This window comes from Oncorhynchus tshawytscha, linkage group LG33 (genome assembly GCF_018296145.1).
Source record: "Oncorhynchus tshawytscha isolate Ot180627B linkage group LG33, Otsh_v2.0, whole genome shotgun sequence".
Lineage (NCBI taxonomy): Eukaryota > Metazoa > Chordata > Actinopteri > Salmoniformes > Salmonidae > Oncorhynchus > Oncorhynchus tshawytscha.
Genome location: NC_056461.1, coordinates 2,958,994 through 2,980,439, shown reverse-complemented (window position 1 = coordinate 2,980,439; position 21,446 = coordinate 2,958,994). Strand labels below are relative to the sequence as shown.

At 43.8% G+C, this 21,446-nt stretch overlaps 1 protein-coding gene across 1 annotated transcript; it reads left to right on the top strand.

Moving 5' to 3' along the window:
• Positions 1 to 3,292: 3,292 nt before the first annotated feature.
• Positions 3,293 to 16,074, top strand: LOC112231475 (nucleoporin NUP188). Its single transcript, XM_024398228.2, has 13 exons — positions 3,293 to 3,415; positions 4,115 to 4,390; positions 5,352 to 5,558; positions 6,845 to 7,065; positions 7,491 to 7,680; positions 8,617 to 8,694; positions 8,848 to 8,933; positions 9,135 to 9,295; positions 10,666 to 10,843; positions 11,153 to 11,427; positions 12,814 to 12,906; positions 14,332 to 14,751; positions 16,020 to 16,074. The coding sequence occupies exons 1-10, from the start codon at positions 3,293 to 3,295 to the stop codon at positions 11,217 to 11,219; spliced, it is 1,587 nt and encodes a 528-aa protein (XP_024253996.1). The 3' UTR covers positions 11,220 to 11,427; positions 12,814 to 12,906; positions 14,332 to 14,751; positions 16,020 to 16,074.
• The last annotated feature ends 5,372 nt before the right edge of the window (positions 16,075 to 21,446 follow it).

The window sequence follows — 21,446 nt, the reverse complement described above, 5'->3', positions numbered from 1 at the left end:
TACCAGGCGGTGATACAGCCCGACAGGATGCTCTCGATTGTGCATCTGTAGAAGTTTGTGAGTGCTTTTTGTGACAAGCCAAATTTCTTCAGCCTCCTGAGGTTGAAGAGGCGCTGCTGCGCCTTCTTCACAATGCTGTCTGTGTGGGTGGACCAATTCAGTTTGTCCGTGATGTGTACGCCGAGGAACTTAAACTTACTATCCTCTCCACTACTGTACCGTCGATGTGGATAGGGGGGTGCTCCCTCTGCTGTTTCCTGAAGTCTACAATCATCTCCTTTGTTTTGTTGATGTTGAGTGTGAGGTTATTTTCCTGACACCACACTCCGAGGGCCCTCACCTCCTCCCTGCAGGCCGTCTCGTCGTTGTTGGTAATCAAGCCTACCACTGTAGTGTCATCCGCAAACATTCGTGAAAATGGCAAATGAAATGAAATAAATATATTCAAACACAAGCTTAGCCTTTTGTTAACAACACTGTCATCTCAGATTTTCAAAATATGCGTTACATACAGCCAACGCTAGACAAGCATTTGTGTAAGTTTATCATGGCATAATACTATGCTAGGCTCTGCTGGCAGCAGGCAACATTTTCTCAAAAATAAGAAAAGCAACCAAATTAAATAATTTACCTTTGAAGAACTTCGGATGCTTTCACTCAGGAGACTCCCAGTTAGATAGCAAATGTTCCTTTTTTCCAAAAATATTATTTTTGTAGGCGAAAAAGCTCCCGTTTCTTCACCATGCTTGGCTGAGAAATCGACCGAAAAATGCTACAACTATAACGCCAAACTTTTTCAAAATTAGCTACATAATATCGACAGAAACACGGCAAACGTTGTTTAGGATCCATCCTCAAGGTGTTTTTAACAAATATATTCGATAATATATCCGTCGAGGCAGTTGGTTTCTCATAAGAAGCGATTGGAAAAATGGCTAGGTTTTCTGCGGGAGACACCATGTGACCACATGCCATATATGGTCCCTTACAGCCATTCTTCAAGGGAAATGCCTAAAAAGACATCACAATGCTGTAGACACCTTTGGGAAAACGTGGAAAACGTAAGCTCATTAGTAGCTCATTCACAGCCATATAAGGAGTCATTGGCATGAGGCGGTTTCAAAAAATGCGGCACTTCCTGGTTGGAGTTTTATCTGGGTTTCACCTGTAACATCAGTTCTGTGGCACTCACAGACAATATCTTTGCAGTTTTGGAAACGTCAGAGTGTCTTCTTTCCAAAGGTGTCAATTATATGCATAGTCGAGCATCTTTTCATGACAAAATATCTTGTTTAAAACGGGAACGTTTTTTTCATCCGAAAATTAAAATAGCGCCCCCTAAATCCAACTGGTTAAAAGTTTGGAGCTGATGCCGCAACCGTTTGTGGTAGATTGCATCGTTCTGTCATTGCACCACATTATCACAAGGGGGAGTTAGAATGCTGATCTGTTGGTAGTCTAAACTGTGGCACAAATTGACTATCTTTTCGTAAATGAATGGAGGTGTTTTCAATCTGAGAGTCTCTCTTCTCTGGCACTTGAATCCTGCATCAGGCAAAAAACTAACAAAAAAAACTAAAAATGCTGGCTGTGGTCCTGGAGTTGAGAGAGACTTGGGTAAATACAATTGGAGAATTACACTTAACATGTGGACTGACGATTCTCTCCCTCTAAAAACATTTTTTTTTTAAATTCTAAATAAGAAACTGTATTTATTTACTTGTGTGAAAGAGTGATATCCCCTCTATATAAAGTGAGTTTCTGAAACACTGAGTCCTTTGCTGATGTGAAGAAGAAACATAATGAAAGAGTCCAGTGAAGATCTTATTTTCAATCCTCTCAAAAATGTTTTCTTGCCTCACATCATTATTTGGAAACGCTATATTGATGATATTTTTGTTCTATGGAGAGGTGATGCCAAACAGCTCCAGGTGTTCCATGCTTTTCTTAACTCCTGTTCTGATCATTTGAGATTTACTATGCAATCTGATACATGTCAAATCAGTTTTCTTGATCTTCTGATCTTGTGTGAAGATAATGTTCTATACACTGATCTTTACAGGAAGCCTACTGATCGTAACAGTTTGTTGAGGGCTGATAGTTGTCATCCACTTCCCTTGAAAAATAGTTTGCAGTACAGCCAATTATATCAAATCAAAAGAAGTTGCAAAAAACAATCAGATTTTGACAGACATATGGCTGAGACGCAAAGAAAGTTCAAGGAGAGGGGCTACAAAAATGATCAGATTAAAATTGCCATTGAGAAAATTCAAATCAAAATGAGACATCCTTTTCAAGGTCAGTCTCGCAAAACGATGCATTGTTGTGTTCTAACTACCCGCTATTCAAAGCATTCTGAACAAATTAAGGGAATCGTTCACTAACATAGGCACATTCTAAAATCTGATGATCGTCTGGGTAATATGTTTTCGGACCTTCCCTTGGTCGTATTCTCGCGGGGCAAAAATCTGAGACCAATTGGTAAACTCTGATTTACCACCCAAAGATATTCCTGAACAACGTCTATTTGCACCCCTACTGGATGGAAATTACAAGTGTAATGGCTGTGCTCAATGCAACGGCACTTATAAATGTAGATCCTTCAAACACCCACAAACAGGGAGATCAATCCCAATCAAAGTTGTTATTACGTGCTCCACTAAGGCAGTTATTTATCTTATAACTTGTCCTTGTGGTAAAAATTATGTGGGTAAAACAAAGCGCAAATTAAAAGTATGTATCTCAGAGCATCGTAGCACCATTAGGTGCAAAAACTTGACTTACCCAGTTGCGGCCCACTTCTTGGAGACAGGCCACTCGATTTCGTCTCTGCGTTATATTGGCATCGAACATGTCACCCTCCGTAGGAGAGGGGGTGACCTCGACAATTTATTGGTAAAACGAGAGGCTGCCTGGATCTTTAACTTAAAGACCTTTGCTCCCTTCGGTCTCAATGTAGACTTTGATCTGAAGCCATTATTGTGACTTTGCCATTGTAATTGTTTGTAAGCTTGTGTAGTCTAAAATGAATCTATGATCGTATGTTATCCATTTGTTTGAATGCTGTTCTTTGTATGCCATTTTAATATTTGAGAATGAACCAATGATATTAGGCCACTCTTGGCCATGATTACAGACACCTGTGTCTTTTGACACTATATAAACGAGTCATCCCACAGTGTTTGTGATTATACCCTGATGAAGACAGCTTGGCTGTCGAAACGTTGGTAAATACATTTTTGCATCTGAGCTCCTAGAGTGTGCGGCTTTCTTTTATTTTCATGGTGTAGAAATGGCCAATGTCATCACTGAGCTGAAGGACATGCCAAAGCTGGCCATCACATCAGACGGGTGGACCAGCCTCTGTCAGGACCACTATCTCACTGTTAAAGTGCACTACACAAGCCAGGGCAGTGTAAAACAGAAGGTCCTCCACACCAGGCCGGTGTACAAATCGCAAACTTTGGCAGAGGACAGTAGTGGCAGAGGAGATCTCAGATATTCTGGAAGCGTTTGAGATAGAGCCAAGCAAGATTGTAGCTGTGATTGTAGCTGTGCTGGCAATATGGATGGATATGGATGTTGCCATCAAGATGCTACACATCCTAAAAATAGGATGCTTTGGCACACACACTAAATCTGGCAGTGCAGAAAATATATAAAGTGACTTCCATTGATAAATGGGCAGCCCGAATCAGAGCAGTGGTCATGTGGTTCAAGTGATCCTCGATGTCCAAAACAGTCTTGCAGGAAAAGCAGCATCTCCTTGGTAAGAAGCCAGTTCAGTCTATTAAAGTATTATTTTGAAATTCACACATTTAACAATTTAATTCAATATTCAAGTGTGCGGAAATTAAATCTGTTTGTTGTTTCAGGCCTTCCGCACACTCACTCATCCTTGACGTCAAGACCAGATGGAACTCTTATTTAATGATAGACAGATTCATGGAGCAGTATCCAGCGATCCAAGCAGCAGCCTTGGACCCATGACTGCGAAAAGCAATGACCAAGGACAACCTGGACCGTCTGAAGGATGAGGACTTTCATAAGGCTGAGGAGTTTGTCCAGATCATGAGAATCCTCTATACATCCACCCTGTGTGTCATGTGACAAGAATGCCACCTGTGGACAGATCATACCCATCCACCACAAACTGGAAGAGCATGTCACTGTGAAGCATGAAGATGCAACGTTTGTGGCAACCATCAAAGCGAAGGTGTGGGAGAACCTCACCGAGCCCTATCAGGATGAGGACATTCAAGCCTTCCTGCATGAGGCCACAGCAATGGATCCCAGATTTAAAGGGAGGCAACACCAGGGTTGTCAGAGGAGCAGAAGCAGACAGACACAGAGCACCAGCAACAGGAGGAGGAGTCTGAAGGAGAAGACAGTCTCCATTTTACAAAACAAGGAGTGCCTTGGAGAAGCTGTTCTCAGAAGAGGACAGGGAGTTGAGGTTGACGATCCAACAGGACACCTTGTCCCTCACCCTCAGCGAGCATGTCCTTTTGCAGCCTACCTGCATGCTTCACCTGTGTTGCTGTATACCACTGTATAGTCCTTTTGCAGCCTACCTGCATGCCCCACCCGTGTTGCTGTATACCACTGTATAGTCCTTTTGCAGCCTACCTGCATGCCCCACCCGTGTTGCTGTATACCACTGTATAGTCCTTTTGCAGCCTACCTGCATGCCCCACCTGTGTTGCTGTATACCACTGTATAGTCCCTTTGCAGCCTACCTGCATGCCCCACCCCCACCACTGTATAGTCCCTTTGCAGCCTACCTGCATGCCCCACCCGTGTTGCTGTATACCACTGTATAGTCCTTTTGCAGGAAAATATTGTTTATTTCATTTGTTTACATTTTCATCACAACGTTAGTCTATAATACTGATTTGTTCAAAACATTGCGGTTTCTTTTGCTGTAAATAATATTTTATTTTATTTTACATTTCGTTAAAAAATAACAAAAAGAACTGATGAGAATAACGTTAAAGTACCGGTTCGATAAGCAGTATCAGTAAGAGTAGTAATACCGTTAAAATCTTCCCTAGTGGCTAGTGAGCCCAAAAAATCTACAGGTATGTTAATCTAGAGCTCTACTTCGTCATTGCGCTAATGCTAGTTAGCATCCGGCTTGCGATACTACCACTAACTTCCTTCATACTGGACGCGGAGACATGAAAATGGTACCTACGAGTTCATTTGACTCTGGCCTGGTAGAAAAATGCCTTGACTGCTAAAATCTGACGGTATAGCCTTTTTGACATCCCCAGGTTGTACAGGGCTTGAAAGCGGAGAGCAAGCAGTGAGCAGCTACAGTCATATTTACGGAACCTGCTGATTTCCAGGTGGCGCCCATGTCGGTGTACGCCTGCCTGGGTGGTGACGTGGCGGCCATCCGGGACACCTTCCTGACGCGGCTGCAGAGCAAGACAGAGGACATGAGGATCAAGGTCATGATCCTGGAGCTTCTCACCATGGCCGTGGAGACCCAGCCGGGCCTCATTGAGCTCTTCCTCAACCTGGAGGTCAAGGACAGCGCAGAGGAGTCTAAGGTGAGGAGCTAGACTGGGACGTCTGAGAATAGGACTGAAATATGTTGGGACTCCATTTTGTTTACTTATTAACAGACTTTGTGTATTGATGTTTGCCACATATAACGGAACAAAAATGTAAACAACATGCAACAATTACAAAGATTTTACTGAGTTACAGTTCATATGAGGAAATCAGTCAATTTAAGTTCATTAGGCCCTAATCTATGGATTTCACATGATTAGTGTAACATCTGAAGCGTGATGGGTGTGGAGTCAGGCGCAGAGAGCAGTTGATACCAGGGAAAAACGCTTTAATGTCCAAAACAACCAGGACACGTACAAATGGGTGAAGCCAAAACACAGGTGCAAACACAACCCAAGGACCACTAGTAATAACCCGGACAGCGAAAACCCAAACAATACACCTCTTACGTACATAGCAACAAGCACAAGCGGGCTAAACAAACTTAAATAATACCAACCCCAAAGCCCCAACAAGAAACAGGTGAAAACAATTAGACAAAACCAAATGAAAAGGAAAGGGGATCGGTGGCATCTAGTAGGCCGGCGATGACGACAGCCGAGCGCCACCCGAACAGGAATGGGAGCCACCTTCGATGATATTCGTGACAACTAGGGAATACAGATATGCATATGTTAGTCACAGATACCTTTCTGTGCATTCAAATTGCCATCGATAAAATGCAATTGTGTTCGTTGTCCGTAGCTTATGCCTGCCCATACGCTAACCCAACCTTCACTATGGGGCACTCTGTTCACAAAGTTGACAACAGCAAACCGCTTTGGTCTGTGGTTGTGAGGCCGGTTGGACGTACTGCCAAATTCCCTAAAACAATGTTGGAGACGGCTTATGGTAGAGATATTTACATTAAATTCTCTGGCAACAGCTATGTTGGGCATTCCTGCAGTCAGCATGCTAATTGCACGCTCCCTCAAAATTTCAGACATCTGTGGCATTGTGTGACAAAACCACATTTTAGAGTTGCATTTTATTGTCCCCAGCACAAGGTGCACTTGTGTCATAATCATGCTGTGTTAATCAGCTTCTTGATATGCCATACCTGTAATGTAGATGGATTAACTTGGCAAAGGAGAAATGCTCACTAACAGGGATGTTAAAAAAAGTGCACATTTTGAGCGAAATAAGCATTTTGTGTGTATGGAACATTTCTGGGATTGTTTATTTCAGAGCATGAAACATGGGAACAACACTTTACATGTAGTGTTTATTTTTTTGAGTTTCTGCGTCTTTATGCAAGATGAATTCTTCTTCCCATCTCCAGGCTGTGGACTCAGAGTTCAGTTATTTAAAATACCTTTCTTTCTCTCCCTCCTTCCCTCTCAGGATTTTCTGCTGGGTGAGTGGAGCAGGTGCTGTTGGACCTGATCGACTCGGCAGCAGGGAATGTACTGGTGTCCCCCCACTGCACCGCGCCAACCTGGCCTTCCTCCACGCCCTGTGGCAGGACCAACGGGACAGAGCCATCTCTGTCCTACGCACCAAGTGAGTGAGCTATGACACTGCCTGGGCGCGCACACAACCTGAGACACACACGTGAACACACACATCCACACACAGACCGACATGAGAGATGATACAGTAACATTGTTTTTATGAGTTTTAATATATTAAATCTATGATATTTCCTCCTCTGTTTGGATTGGTGGATTGAGTTGTTACTGGTATCAACCGCTCTGTCAACCCAAATTGCATGTGATGTGTCAAGTTTTTTATATTTGTGGGAATTGGAGCGAAATGCAAAAAACTTCTTGTAAAAATGTGTAAAATAGAGATATGAAATAAACTAAATGAGATGGACTTTTGAAACGTAATGGATAGATACGTCACAAATTCCTTATCCTGCCTGAGATGCATTCATATCTATTCTACGCAGTACTCTTCCATCTGAACGAACCTCTGATCCCCAGTAGCTCCCTGGAGCAGACTCTGAAGGACGCACTGCAGAAGTTCTCCAGCGGGCGGCACTACTGGTCCCAGTACGTCAAGTCTCTGGTGGTGCACATAGCTGAGACTGAGGAAGAGGGCATGCGCTCATTCTCAGAGACCCAGATGGTCATGTCAGCCTGGTTCTTGCTGCTCATCTTCTCCACCAGTCACGTACGCCATGACCCAATAATGTATACAAAATATATGTGTGCATATTTATACACTGAGTATACAAAACATTAAGAACACCTGCTCTTTCCATAACATAAACTGTCCAGGTGAATCCAGGTGAAAGTTATTATCCCTTATTGATGTCACCTGTTAAATCCACTTCAATCAGTGAAGGGGAGGAGACCGGTTAAAGAAGGATTTTTAAGCCTTGAGAAAATTGTGACATGGATTGTGTGTGTGCCATTCAGAGGATGAATGTGCAAGACAAAATATTTAAGTGCACTTGAACTGGTTAGATGCCAGGCGCACCGGTTTGTGTTAAGAACTGCAACACTGCTGGGTTTTTCACGATCAACCATTTCCTGTGTGTATCAAGAATGGTCCACCATCCAAAGGTCATCCAGCCAGCTTGACACAACCATGGGAAGCATTGGATTTAACATGGGCCAGCATCCCTGTGGAACGATTTCAAGTCTATGCCACGATGAATTGCGGCTGTTCTGAGGGCAACAGGGGAGGGTTCAACTCAATATTAGGAATGTGATCCTAATGGTTGGTATACACTGTATATATGGAATGCAGCCATGGTCACGTACGTTATCACATCCCACTACCCACTGCTCTGCACTGAACTGTGACTTTCAAGTTCAAGGTTGAATTAATTCAAGTGCAGATTTTACTTTGGGTTATAGTAGCGATATGAGACTACCAATTTCATGTGATCAGTTGTATTAGTTTAGTTACTGGAACTGGTTGTTGTATGTTATATAAACCTGATGTGATCAGTTGTATTAGTTTAGTTACAAGTACTGGAACTGGTTGTTGTATGTTATATAAACCTGATGTGTGTTGAGTCTTACATTTATTCTGTCCAGAGTGAAATGCAGATATGTCAATGTGATTGGTTGGTTGATTGATGTGTGGTATTTTCTCCAGTCAGATGTGATGCAGTTGAATGAGGACTCTGCCAGACTGAAGCTCTTCATGGATGTGCTGAATGGGACCAAAGCTGTTGTGAGTTAGTCACCATGACAACTGCTGCAATGTGTACTTGCTGTCACTTCCTCTCTTGTATTTAATCTCTGTACTCCTTTTAACTCACTTGTTTTCTCATCATCCCTGTCTCACTCATCTTTTCACTCATGTTCTCATCCACTGTCTCTTCAGTTGCTGGTGCCCAGATCGGTGCACTGTCTACGTCTGGGATCCATGATGACTACCCTGCTGCTGATCCTGCTCAAACAGTGGAGAAGGTGTGTGTGTGTGTGTTTGAATTGATGTAATAGGTATACATTGTGTCCACTCAGGTAGAAAAATCAGGATGCTAAAAATCACCTCCAACCTGTGTTGTATACTTAATTCAGTCTCAACTCTCTCTGTACATCTTGGCTCTAACATCTTCCCCTCTTTTTCCCCATCCTCCCTCCATCATCCTCCTTTTCCCCATCCTCCAGTGTGGTGGCCACGACCTCTGACGTGTTGTCTCCCCTCTCTCTGATCCTGGAGAGTGTCCTGCAGACCGACCAGCAGCTGATGGCAAAGGCCAAGGTGTTCTCTGCTCTCATCTCTGCGCTGCAGATGCAGGGCCTCGATGGTATGGAAGGGAACAACCGCTGTATGTATCTAGGTGTGGGTGTGTGTATGGTATACCAGGGGTGAAAGTATATGTAATTTCTTCCCCGTACGGGACCTGCTATGTGTGCACACGCCTGCAGGCCTAATCATAGAATCTGTAAAAATAGTCTGTCCTCGGTTGCAACACTCACTACCGAGTTCCAACCTGCCTCTGGAAGCAACTTCAGTACAATAACTGTTCGTCGGGAGCTTCATGAATTGGGTTTCCATGGCAGAGCTGCCACACACAAGCCTAAGCCATGCACAATGCCAAACGTCTGATGGAGTGGTGTAAAGCTCGACGCCATTGGACTCTGGAGGAGTGGAAATGCGTCTCTGGAGTGATGAATCGCGCTTCACCATTTGGCAGTCCAAAGGACAAATCTGGATTTGGCGGTTGCCAGGAAAATGCTGCCTGCCCGGATGCATAGTGCCAACTGTAAAGTTTGGTGGAGGAGGAATAATATTTTGGGGCTGTTTATCTTGGTTCGGGCTAGGCCCATTCGATTCATTGAAGGGACATTTTTACGCTACAGCATACATTGGCATTATAGAGGATTCTGTACTTCCAACTTTGTGGCAACAGTTTGGCGAAGTTCCTGTTTCAGCATGATACTGCCCCCGTTCACAAAGCGAGGTCCATACAGAAATGGTTTTCGAGATCGATGTGGAAGAACTTGACTGACCTGCACAGAGCCCTGACCTCAACCCCATCGAACACCTTTGGGATAAATTGGAACGCCGACTGCAAGCCTGACCTAATCGCCCAAGATCAGTGCCCGATCTCACTAATACTCGTGGCTGAATGGAAGCAAGTTCCCACAGCAACGTTCCAACTTCTAGTGGGAAAGCTTTCCCAGAAGAGTGGAGGCGGTTATAGCAGCAAAGAGGGGACCAAGTCCATATTAATGCCAAAGATTTTGGAATGACATGTTTGACGAGCACGTCTCCGAATACTTTTGGGTCATGTATTTCAAGCCTCCAAATAGTCGTGGAAAGAGACACCTTTTACACAAACGTTTAATGACATTTGGCGTCCACTGCTGTCCGCCATTCATCTCTGTTTTCTTGTCGAACCACATCACATTTTGGAGCGTAGACTATATCGCCCGTCTTAATGTCCATTCGCAATTGTTCCATGCCTCTGACAATGTAATGTAATGGTAATGATAAATAACGGTCTAATAGCCTACAGTTTTCTTGACATTTTGTTTTGACAGGCTCATGTTTTACTGGTACGGCTTACCCCCACTATTCATTTTGCCGGGACGCCGTACCAGACTGTATCTCCTTATTTGCACACCTGGGTATACCACTGTATACATGACATGTATACCACTTTAACAGTATATTGCTCATTACATTTACCAGGTGGTGAGATCTGCCAACTTCCCCAGCTACTGCTGTGTGTGTGTGAGACTGTGCAGGACGAGGCACTGGCACTGATTGACAGCACACATCACACGGCCCAGGCAGGGGATGTCCCCAAGGACAAGGACCGCATGGAGACTGATGCCCCCAGTAGCGTCCAGAAGGACCAGAGGGACGGGTGAGTCACACAACCAGACCGAGGCCGCCATTTTACTCTTCTAAACGCACACAGTGCCTACCTGTTGTTCCAAGTGTTTTGAAAAAGCATACCCAAAAAATTTACTCTGCATCTTTTATCAATTGTATGTGCTGAAAAAATGATAATCTATGACGAACTTAGTCAGGGCAACTCAGCAGTCAGAATGATCTATGTTACTTGTCTGTGGTGGATCATCTCAAGTGTAGTTTATGTAAAGCAATTCGACTAAGTGTTCAGCCTTAATATTCTCTGTACCCCTCTTCCTTTCAATCTTTCTCTTTCTCTAAGGTGTGTTTGCTGGCGTTACACCTGGCTATGGAGCTGTGTCATGACGACGAGGAACACTGGGTTCTAGTGATGAGGAAGGTTCCCGTTCTCCACTCGGTTCTCAGCACTCTAGAACTGAGCCTGCGATCCAAACACAACCTCTACTTTACTGAGGCTGCCCTGCACCTGCTTCTCACGCTGGCCCACACACCACACGGGGTGGCAGAGTAGCCTAGTGGTTAGAGCGTTGGACAAGTAACCGGAAGGTTGCGAGTTCAAACCCCCGAGCTGACAAGGTACAAATCTGTCGTTCTGCCCCTGAACAGGCAGTTAACCCACTTTTCCTAGGCCGTCATTGAAAATAAGAATTTGTTCTTAACTGACTTGCCTAGTTAAATAAAAAATATATAAAAAAACAGGTACACACTAGTCAACGACCGATCGATAATCAGTTTGGCCGATATTTAGGGCCAGTATTACCCCTTTCTTAGTCTTGACTATCGGCGCAGCCAATGTCCCCTTTCTATCGAGAGCACACCGTGCCTCTTGTGTTGCAAACTACAGCCGGCGCCCCTCACTCATTGCCTGCTAGCTTTGCCGGAGCAACCTCTGGGTTGTGGACAGGCGTCTTTTATACTGATAACAAGTTCAAACAGGTGCCATTAATACAGGTAACGATTGGAGGACAGAGGAGCCTCTTAAAGAAGAAGTTACAGGTCTGTGAGAGCCAGAAATCTTGCTTGTTTGTAGGTGACCAAATACTTATTTTCCACCATAATTTGCAAATAAATTCATTAAAAATCCTACAATGTGATTTTCAGGATTTTTTTTTCTCATTTTGTCTGTCATAGTTGAAGTGTACCTATGATGAAAATTACAGGCCTCTCTCATCTTTTTAAGTGGGAGAACTTGCACAATTGGTGGCTGACTAAATACTTTTTTGCCCCACTGTATATACACTAGATGACTGACAGGGGCCACTGTTTTGAAGCCACCGTGCCTTCATCTTGGTAATATTTTGGAAGCTGTATGATTTCCCACATGGCAGTGTCTTGTCATTATTGGTAGCTATCTGGCCATCCAGAATCGACTACTGCCCCATTTGAAGTGTGTGCATTGTATTCGGGACGTTGTCAGCTATTCCGTCTAAACTACACTGAAATGAGCCGTAGCAAGCTCAGTAACTCAATGCATGCACACTTCTATTGCATATGCATTCACCTGTATTGTAGGCCTAGGCTACTGACTAGTGTATCAATAGAGATTTACCATACAAATAAATTATTACCATTTATGTTATATAGTTTGATTTATTGATGCATATATGGATGTCTCTGGAAGATGTTTACTCGCATTTTTAAATGTAATGATTGAATATCACCATAAAATATCGTCCATCGGCTTCCTTGGTCCCCCAAAATTTGGTAGAGGCCCTAAAAGAAAACATGTTGGTCTTTCTCTATTACACACCCACCACAGGAACACACTTTGTCTGTCTCTCTCATTCATCCACCCACCACAGGTACAGAAGGACCCCAATAGCACAATGTTGAGTGCTGTAGAAAGACTTCGATGTGATATTATTATATATCATTATCTATTCTGCAAAGACAAACCTATTTAAACATGAAAATGTACTCTGTGTTTCAGCCATTGAGCATGTTCTGTGCCCTGTCCTCCAGGGGGCAGCAGCAGTAGCCGGGGCCAGCATCATCCAGAGCATCTGTCTCCCTCTGCTCAGTGCCTATGCAGCGCCCTCCAATGGAGCCTCACAGGTAACACACATCCACAACATGGCGGCAAATGGTGCCATTTAGGATGCGGCACATGACATAAAAGCATTGATATAAAATGGCTAAAATTACCTAAGTGATGATGAGTCTGAACGGGATGCAGTTGCTCACTGGGTTACGGGTCACATTCTGTGTCTCTGGGTTCAGTTCCCCACAGCACGTGTATTTTCAGTTGAAGACATAAAGGCATTTGTCTGAAGAGGGAATTACATAGGATGCATCCCGAATGGCACGCTATTCCCTACATAGTGCACTACTTTTGACCAGAGCCCAATAGGCCCTGGTCAAAAACAGAATTGTTATTATAACGTTAGCTTCTCTCCATCTCCCTGATCGTGCGTGTTTTCTTCAGTAATCCACAGGCTCAAACGTAGTCACAACATGCAGACAAAAAATCCAAATAGTATCTGTAAAGTTCATAGAAACATGTCAAATTATTTTTATAATCAATCCTAAGGTTTTTAGCCAAAATAATCGATAATATTTAAACCAGACAATAACGTCGTCAATATAAAAGGTAAACAAGAAAGACACATTCTCGGTGAAGCTCTGTGACACTTTAGGCTCCACTCATTCAGACTGGTCTTACTCCCTCATTTTTCAGAATACAAGCCTGAAACAATTTCTAAAGACATCTAGTGGAAGGCATAGGAACTGCAATTTGAGTCCTAAATCAATAGATACTGTAAAGGCATTCAATTGAAAACTACAAAAATAAAACAAATCCTACTTCCTGGATTGATTTTTTCAGGTTTTCGCCTGCCAAATTAGTTCTGTTATACTCAGACATTATTTTAACAGCTTTGGAAACCTTAGTGTTTTCTATCCAAATCTACCAATTATATGCATATCCTAGCTTCTGGGCCTGAGTAGCAGGCAATTTACTTTGGGCACGCTTTTCATCCGGAGGTGAAAATAGTGCCGCCTACCCTAGAGAAGTTAACCATAATGTAGAGAGCAGGTCTTCCCCGGGTAGAAGAGCAGCTTCGTCTTGTTGAGCTTGAGGTGGTGGCCCGACATCCAAGCTAAGTTGTCTGCCAGGCACACAGAGGTGTGTGTCGCCACCTGGGGGGGAAGGAGAAATGTAGTTGCATGTCATCTGCATAGCAACGATAGGAGAGACCATGTGAGTGACGGAGCCGCGTGACTTGGTGAGTAGAGAACAGAAGAGGGCCTAGAACTGAGCCCTGGGGACACCAGAAGTGAGCGCATGTGGTGCAGACACCGATCAGCTTCATGTCACCGTGTAGGACAGAACTGCCAGGTAGGATGCACTCCATGAATGTGCAGAGCCTGAGACGCCCAGCCCTGAGAGGGTGGAGAGGAGGATCTGATGGTTTGCGGTGTCGAAGGCAGCAGATGGATGTAGGAGGATGAGATTTTTTTATTTCTTTCCATTCTTTGCAGATTAATCTGTGTTACCTTTGCCAGATGTGCACGTACCTCCTCCACAACAAGAAGATGCCCCATCATTATCTCCAGCTAAGACACAGACATGACCAATAATATAAAAAATATAAAAAATGTAATAAAAATGTTATCACTGATTGAATAAAGGTAACATCCAAACTGTTATTATTTCCATGTATTTTAGCTGATGTCTTCCGTTGTTTCCCAGGCTAAGAATGGGGAGGCGCTGGTCCCCAAGCCCAGAGGGCTCCTCAGACACCCTCTAAAACTGAAGCCGGAGGTGGAGTAGAGGAGAGGGTGGAGGCAGAGCAGAAGGCCCTGCTGGTGGTGCAGTGCAGTCTGCTGAAGATCCTTAGTAAGAGTCTTGCCACGCTGCAGCACTTCACCCCTGACTACTGCCAGATAATACTGGACCAGGTGATAAATCACAAATATTTATATTTTATTAGGATTCCTATTAGCTGATGCCATGGCTAGGGCTGTGGCGGTCATGACATTTTGTCAGCCGGTGATTGTCAAGCAAATAACTGCCGGTCTCACGGTAATTGACCGTTAGCCACCCTTTGCCTTGACAGCTTTGCACACTCTTGGGATTCTCTCAACCAGCTTCATGAGGTAGTCACCTGGAATGCATTTCAATTAACAGGTGTACCTTGTTAAAAGTACATTTGTGGAATTCCTTAATGCATTTGAGCCAATCAGTTGTGTTGTGACAAGGTAGGGGTGGTATACAGAAGATAGCCCTAGTTGGTAAAAGACCAAGTCCATATTATGTCAAGAACAGCTCAAATAAGCAAAGAGAAACAACAGTCCATAACTTTAAGACGTGAAGGTCAGTCAATCCGGAAAATGTCAAGACCTCAAAGTTATTTCAAGTGCATCAAACCACAGAGTTCAAGTAATAGACACATCTCAACATCAACTGTTCAGAGGAGACTGCGTGAATCAGGCCTTTATGGTTGAATTGCTGCAAAAAAAACACATCTAATGGGCACAAATAAGAAGAGACTTGCTTGGGCCAAGAAACATGAGCAATGGACATTAGACCAGTCCAAATGTGAGATTTTTGTTTACAGCCGCCTTTGTTAGACGCAGAGTAGGTGAACATATGATCTCCTCGTGTGGTTTCCACCGTGAAGCATGGAGTAGGAGGGGTGAAGGTGTGGGGGTGCTTTCAAGGTAACACTGTCAGTGGTTTATTTAGAATTCAAGGCACACTTAACCAGCATGGCTAAACAGTATTCAGCAGCAATACTCCATCTGTCACGTTCTGACCATAGTTCTGTTGTGTTTTCCTTGTTTTAGTATTGGTCAGGATGTGAGCTGGGTGGGCATTCTATGTTGTGTGTCTAGTTTGTCCATTTCTATGTATGGTCTGATATGGTTCTCAATCAGAGGCAGGTGTTAGTCATTGTCTCTGATTGGGAACCATATTTGGGTAGCTTGTTTTGTGTTGGGGTTTGTGGGTGATTGTTTCCGTGTCTGTTTGTTGCACCACACAGGACTGTTTCGGTTTTCACATTTATTGTTTTGTATTTTTGTAGTGTTCTCGGTTATCGTCTATATTAAAGATGTTTAACACTAACGACGCTGTATTTTGGTCCTCCTCTCCTTCAGCGGAAGAAAACCGTTACACCATCCCACCTGGTTTGTGCTTAGTGGGACTATCATTTGTTTTTCAACAGGACAATGACCCTAAACACACCTCCAGGCTCTGTAAGGGCTATTTGACCAAGAAAGAGAAAGAGAGTGATGGATTGGTGCATCAGATGACCTGGCCTCCACATTCACCCGACCTCAACCCAATTGAGATGGACTCCTTCAAGACAGTTGGAAAAGCATTCCTCATGAAGCTGGTTGAGAGAAGGCCAAGAGTGTGCAAAGGGTGGCTACTTTGAAGAATCTAAAATATATTCAGATTTGTTTACACAATTTTTGTTACTACATGATTCCATATGTGTTGTTTCATAGATTGGATGTCTTCACTATTATTCTAAAAATAAAAAAATAGTATAAAATAAAGAAAAACCCTTGAATGAGTAGGTGTGTCCAAACTTTTGACTGGTACTGTATGTGCGTTACTTTTATGCTTTCCTTAAGTTTTGTTTTTGCATCTTTTACTTTCAGGGTTGTACACCAGCTTTTGAACATATTTTTCACAGTTTTGTTTTGTCACAAACTGAAAATTAGACAACCATTCAAATTTTAGCAACTGGGAAATGGCGGAGCGATTTCAGATTCATATATTCGGTTTGGTACCGTTATTACGCACCTGTCCATCGCAGGATTTAAAACAAACGTCATTAACATTTTTAAGCTCAAATGGCACAGAAAATTCAGGGCACTCCCTATATAAAAGTTGATGGCCCCACACCAATGCTCCGTTTTTGAAAGTCAAACTATTACATAAATAACAGCCAACACTTTTCAGTGGTGATATCCTATGCTGGGTCGTGATTCGTTGCAGTTAAATAACAAAGCAACTGATTTGTTTCTGCTCTGTTTCGTTAGCCTCCCAGAGACTTCATCCAACATTCTAGAATTTAGATGACTGTCTTCAACTACTTCTCTTCTAACCAGTGATGTAAACATTATTCAGAGATTCCGTGTAGCCTTTGAATAGTGTTAAGGCGCTGTTAGACAGTGCATGGCGGACCGGGAGGCCCTTTCATTTTCAATGATGCCTAAGCGGGGTGAAATTCTATCCAGGCTGAATGGTCAGCGGGGCTCATGCCCGTAGAAACCGCTCAGCTGAGGCTGAGAAAATAAGAGTGTGCTCTATTTTTCAAGCAGTGCTGCCGTTGTTGACCAATCACAGTAGAAAACGTAGCCTGTGTGGTGATACGTCAGCATGTAAGTCCAACAGCATGCCCAGCTAACTTGCCCGCTGGGCACAGGTAGCGTGTTCCTGGCATCCACCAAACCTAGATTTGTTCGCCGGACTGCCAGATGGTGAAGTTTGATTCATCTCTCCAGAGAGAGCGTTTTCACTGCCCCAGAGTCCAATGGCGGCGAGCTTTTCACCACTCCATCTGACGCTTGGCATTGCACATGGTAATCTTAGACTTGTGTGCGGCTGCTTGGTCATGAAAACCCATTTCATGAAGCTCCCGACGAACAGTTATTGTGTTGACGTTGCTTCCAGAGGCAGTTTGGAACTCTGTAGTGAGTATTGCAACCGAGGACAGACAATTTTTATGCGCTTCAGCACTCGGCGACACGGGAGCCAGCCTCACCAATGTGTCGGAGGAAACACCGTCCAGCTGGAAACTGAAGTCAGCTTGCAGGCGCCCGGCCTTCCACAAGGAGTCGCGATGTAACAAGGAAATCCCGGCCGGCCAAACCCTCCCTTAACCCTGACGACGCTGGGCCAATTGTGCACCGCCTCATGGGTTTCCTGGTCACGGCTGGCTGTAACACAGCCCGGGATCCAACCTGGGGCTGTAGTGACCTCAAGCACTGCGATGCAGTATAGCAGGGTAGAAATTTGGCGAACTGACTTATTGGAAACGTGGCATCCTATGATGGTGCCACATTGAAAGACACTGAGCTATTCAATAAGGGCATTCTACTGCATATATTTGTCTATGGAAATTGCATGGCTGTTTGCTTAAGTTTATACACCGGCCAGCAACGGGTGTGGCTGAAAGAGCCGGATCCCTAATCTAAAGGGTGGCAACATACTTATGTATTAACGGCTGACCATATTAGCACCTCATATTAGAATGTTATTCTATAATACCAGACCGCCTTAAACAGTTCCCTTTGAAATGACCAGCTGTAAACAAGCAAAACAGAGCATTGAATTAGCGTTCGGGATTATTGTGTATCCAAGTCTTTACTGTGTTGTAGTGTCAACAAATTGCATATCTGCTTTAACTTAGTGGTGGGGAGTCGACTCCAAAAGAATCAACTCCTTGCCATCGACTCTAGGTGTTTATCGTTGTCAAGCTTATGGTTGTCAAGCTTCGATTCCAAAGTATTTTTGCCACGGAGATAACTATTTGCCGTAGTCTACTTCGAGAACACACGCTATCGCATCTTTCACAGCAAAGGGAGAGATGGGAGGCGCACAGCCATCCGTAATCAAAAGATATAGGCTATCATAGGCTATCATAGGCTATCATAGGCTATCGCAATGCTGTATTTCACAATTTCGTAAAGTAGGAGCTATCAATGAGCAGAGCTATTCTACAACAACAGACCGAAGACCATAGCAAAGTGAAAAGAGGAGCCAGCTAGGGCAACCTGAGGGAGAGAGAGGATCGGGGCAGACAGACAGTCAGAACTGTGCGTATAGGGTATATCTTGGTAATTTAATACACGTTTGGTTAATTTACAAGGCAGTGCTAGATACGAAGTATATATTAGGCTAACAATGAGTATGGTTAAGCTATTCTTCATAGTGTCAGTGAATTGAATCTCAACATCGCCAAATGCATCAGTTTGATTAGGACTAAATGTGCAATAAAAAGTATTGTGCCTATAGGTTATTTAATGAAACCCAAGCTGGCTGTTGATGTCCTAGGTCAGGGGTCTCCAACCCTGTTCCTTGAGAGCTACCTTCCTGTAGGTTTTCGCTCCAACCCCAGTTGTAAATAACCTCATTCAACCAGCTAATTATTGAATCGGATGCGCTAGATTTGGAGTAAAAACGTATGTGATGGTAGCTCTCCACGAACAGGGTTGGAGAGCCCTGTCCTAGGCAATGGATAGCAAAGCAGTATCCCTCCCAAACTTTGTATATGATGGTAGCTCTCCACGAACAGGGTTGGAGAGCCCTGTCCTAGGCAATGGATAGCAAAGCAGTATCCCTCCCAAACTTCGTATATGATGGTAGCTCTCAACGAACAGGGTTGGAGAGCCCTGTCCTAGGCAATGGATAGCAAAGCAGTATCCCTCCCAAACTTCGTATATGATGGTAGCTCTCCACGAACAGGGTTGGAGAGCCCTGTCCTAGGCAATGGATAGCAAAGCAGTATCCCTCCCAAACTTTTGGGAAAAGGCTAATTCACTTTCTCATCCATAAACACAGTCAAGTGCAAATACGGTTCAGCAGCTCAAATCAGCAGCATGGGGTGCATTGTTATTATGAATGATGTCTACCATGAACTGTTAAAATAATGATTGACAGTAGCAGGGGGAAAATCGGTCTTTCGTGCAAGTAAAAAAAACATGTTGACTCACCTTGTAGAGAAACGCCAATGACATCCTGTCTTTCATGTTGACAAAATGGTCTACCACTTTGAACAGGGGTGCATTTCTATGATCGTATTTGGCACCAGTTGGACTTGCTGAACAAAGCACAGCGTGACAGCAGCTATGAATTTCAAGTTTCCAAAGGAAATGTGAGGAAGATGTGAATACAGTTAGCTGGCTAGCCTAGTGTAAGTTAGGCAGAGCTAGATATCTGCGAAACACATTTATTTTTGTCGTCATTTTTTAAGAGAACCGAAAATAACAGCAAAACTAATTTCAAACCCTCACAGAAGCGGGACAGCGGTGAAAGATGTGACACTGGGGACACGCCCGACACAGCTCTGAGAGGCTACACCAAATGCTAATACGCAGCCATGTTGGTGGTAATTTAATGACCTGCCACTGATAACCGACCCAGCCATCACCTGCCTCCCTGCGCTTCTCTCTCGCGCTTCACATTCAACGAGAGAGAGACTGTTGGTGGTCAGCAGTGAACTCTTTGAATCTGCTGGGGACTCGTGTGCTTTTAAGTGTATAATCTGCGACATGTTCTTAGTTGTCACATGGAAAGTTCCGATGGATACCTTCGTTTGTGAAAAATGTATTGAGACCACCGCTGCCCCCTCTGCTGGGCTGTGCTCTCTGGATCAGAGTTCTGTCCCTTTGGCTGTTGGGGCCTGCACATAACCTGAGTCTCAGCAGCTCTCTTCTCAGGTGAGTTCTGTGGCTCTGGCCTCGGTTGTGATAGGGAGTTCGATGGTGAGGCATATCTGTACCTGGGGCAAAGACTTTGTTTTCCTGGGGCAAAAGTTCTGGATATCACCAGGTTGTGTGTCAGTCACGGGGCTGATGCTGTCATAGTTATTGTGGGGTTGAATGACATTATGAAATGTTGACCGTATGCTTGTAATGGTACATTTTCATTCTTCTGAACTCTTAGAGTATGAGCTGAAAAACTGAAAATGGTATAAAACAAGGGAATCAATAACTCTTCAAAGTGTGTTGTATTTGCATTGTTGTCAAAGGAGCCCTGCTGGCTGCAGGTAGGTGTCCATGGTGCAGGTGATCCTCCTGCACTCGGAGATCTGCTTACACCGGGCGTTGTGGTTCTCGGGGAGGCCCAGGCGGTTGGCCAACAGGTAGTAGCCGGACACTAGGCAGGACAGAGGGGGACCCGAGCCAGAGACACTGTCCCCTGAGTTGTTACTACACTGGGACATGGTGTCCATTTTTTAATGGGTCTGGCATTTCAGGTCTGGTAGAGAGAACACAGAAAACACACATTATACATACAACCCCATTTTATATACGCTGTCACTGACTGATGACAGATGTACATTGACAGATGTACATTGATGTTACACACGGTCACTCATCTCTAATTCACTGACATTATACACACAACTCCCTAAAACAAAACAAAAACTACATCCTAAGAGAGAACATTCATAACATAAATGTGACATTTGTTAACTACAGTCTAGTAAAAAACATGGGCTGACACACCCAAAATTGTAGAGATGCTGACTAACGGAGAGTAAACTGTATAAAAATCTAAAAAAAGAAGTTGCACACTTTACAGTGCATTTGGAAAGTATTCAGACCCCTAGACTTTTTCCACATTTTGTTACGTCACAGCCTTGTTCTAAAATGGAGAAGCAGCCGCACGTGGCTTCTCGTTCTTCTGCTTGTCTGAAGAGAGAATAATTACTGTATATTTAATTTAGATCAATTAATAATAGACAACAAAATGTTATATTATCCCTGTGCTATATTGGGCAATGCCAAGGTTGTGGGTTCAAGCAATTCAGGGATCACATACCCTTGTTAACAAAAATATGCACTCACTATTACTAGTCTTTTTTTCCCACCTTTTTTTAACCAGGCAGGCCAGTTGAGAACAAGTTCTCATT

Coding starts and splice junctions, on each gene's coding strand:
- LOC112231475 (XM_024398228.2), top strand. CDS start 3,293: ATGGCCAATGTCATCACTGAGCTGAAGGACATGCCAAAGCTGGCCATC. Junction 7,681..8,616: donor TCATCTTCTCCACCAGTCAC/GTACGCCATGAC, acceptor TATTTTCTCCAG/TCAGATGTGATGCAGTTGAA. Junction 8,695..8,847: donor TGAATGGGACCAAAGCTGTT/GTGAGTTAGTCA, acceptor CTGTCTCTTCAG/TTGCTGGTGCCCAGATCGGT.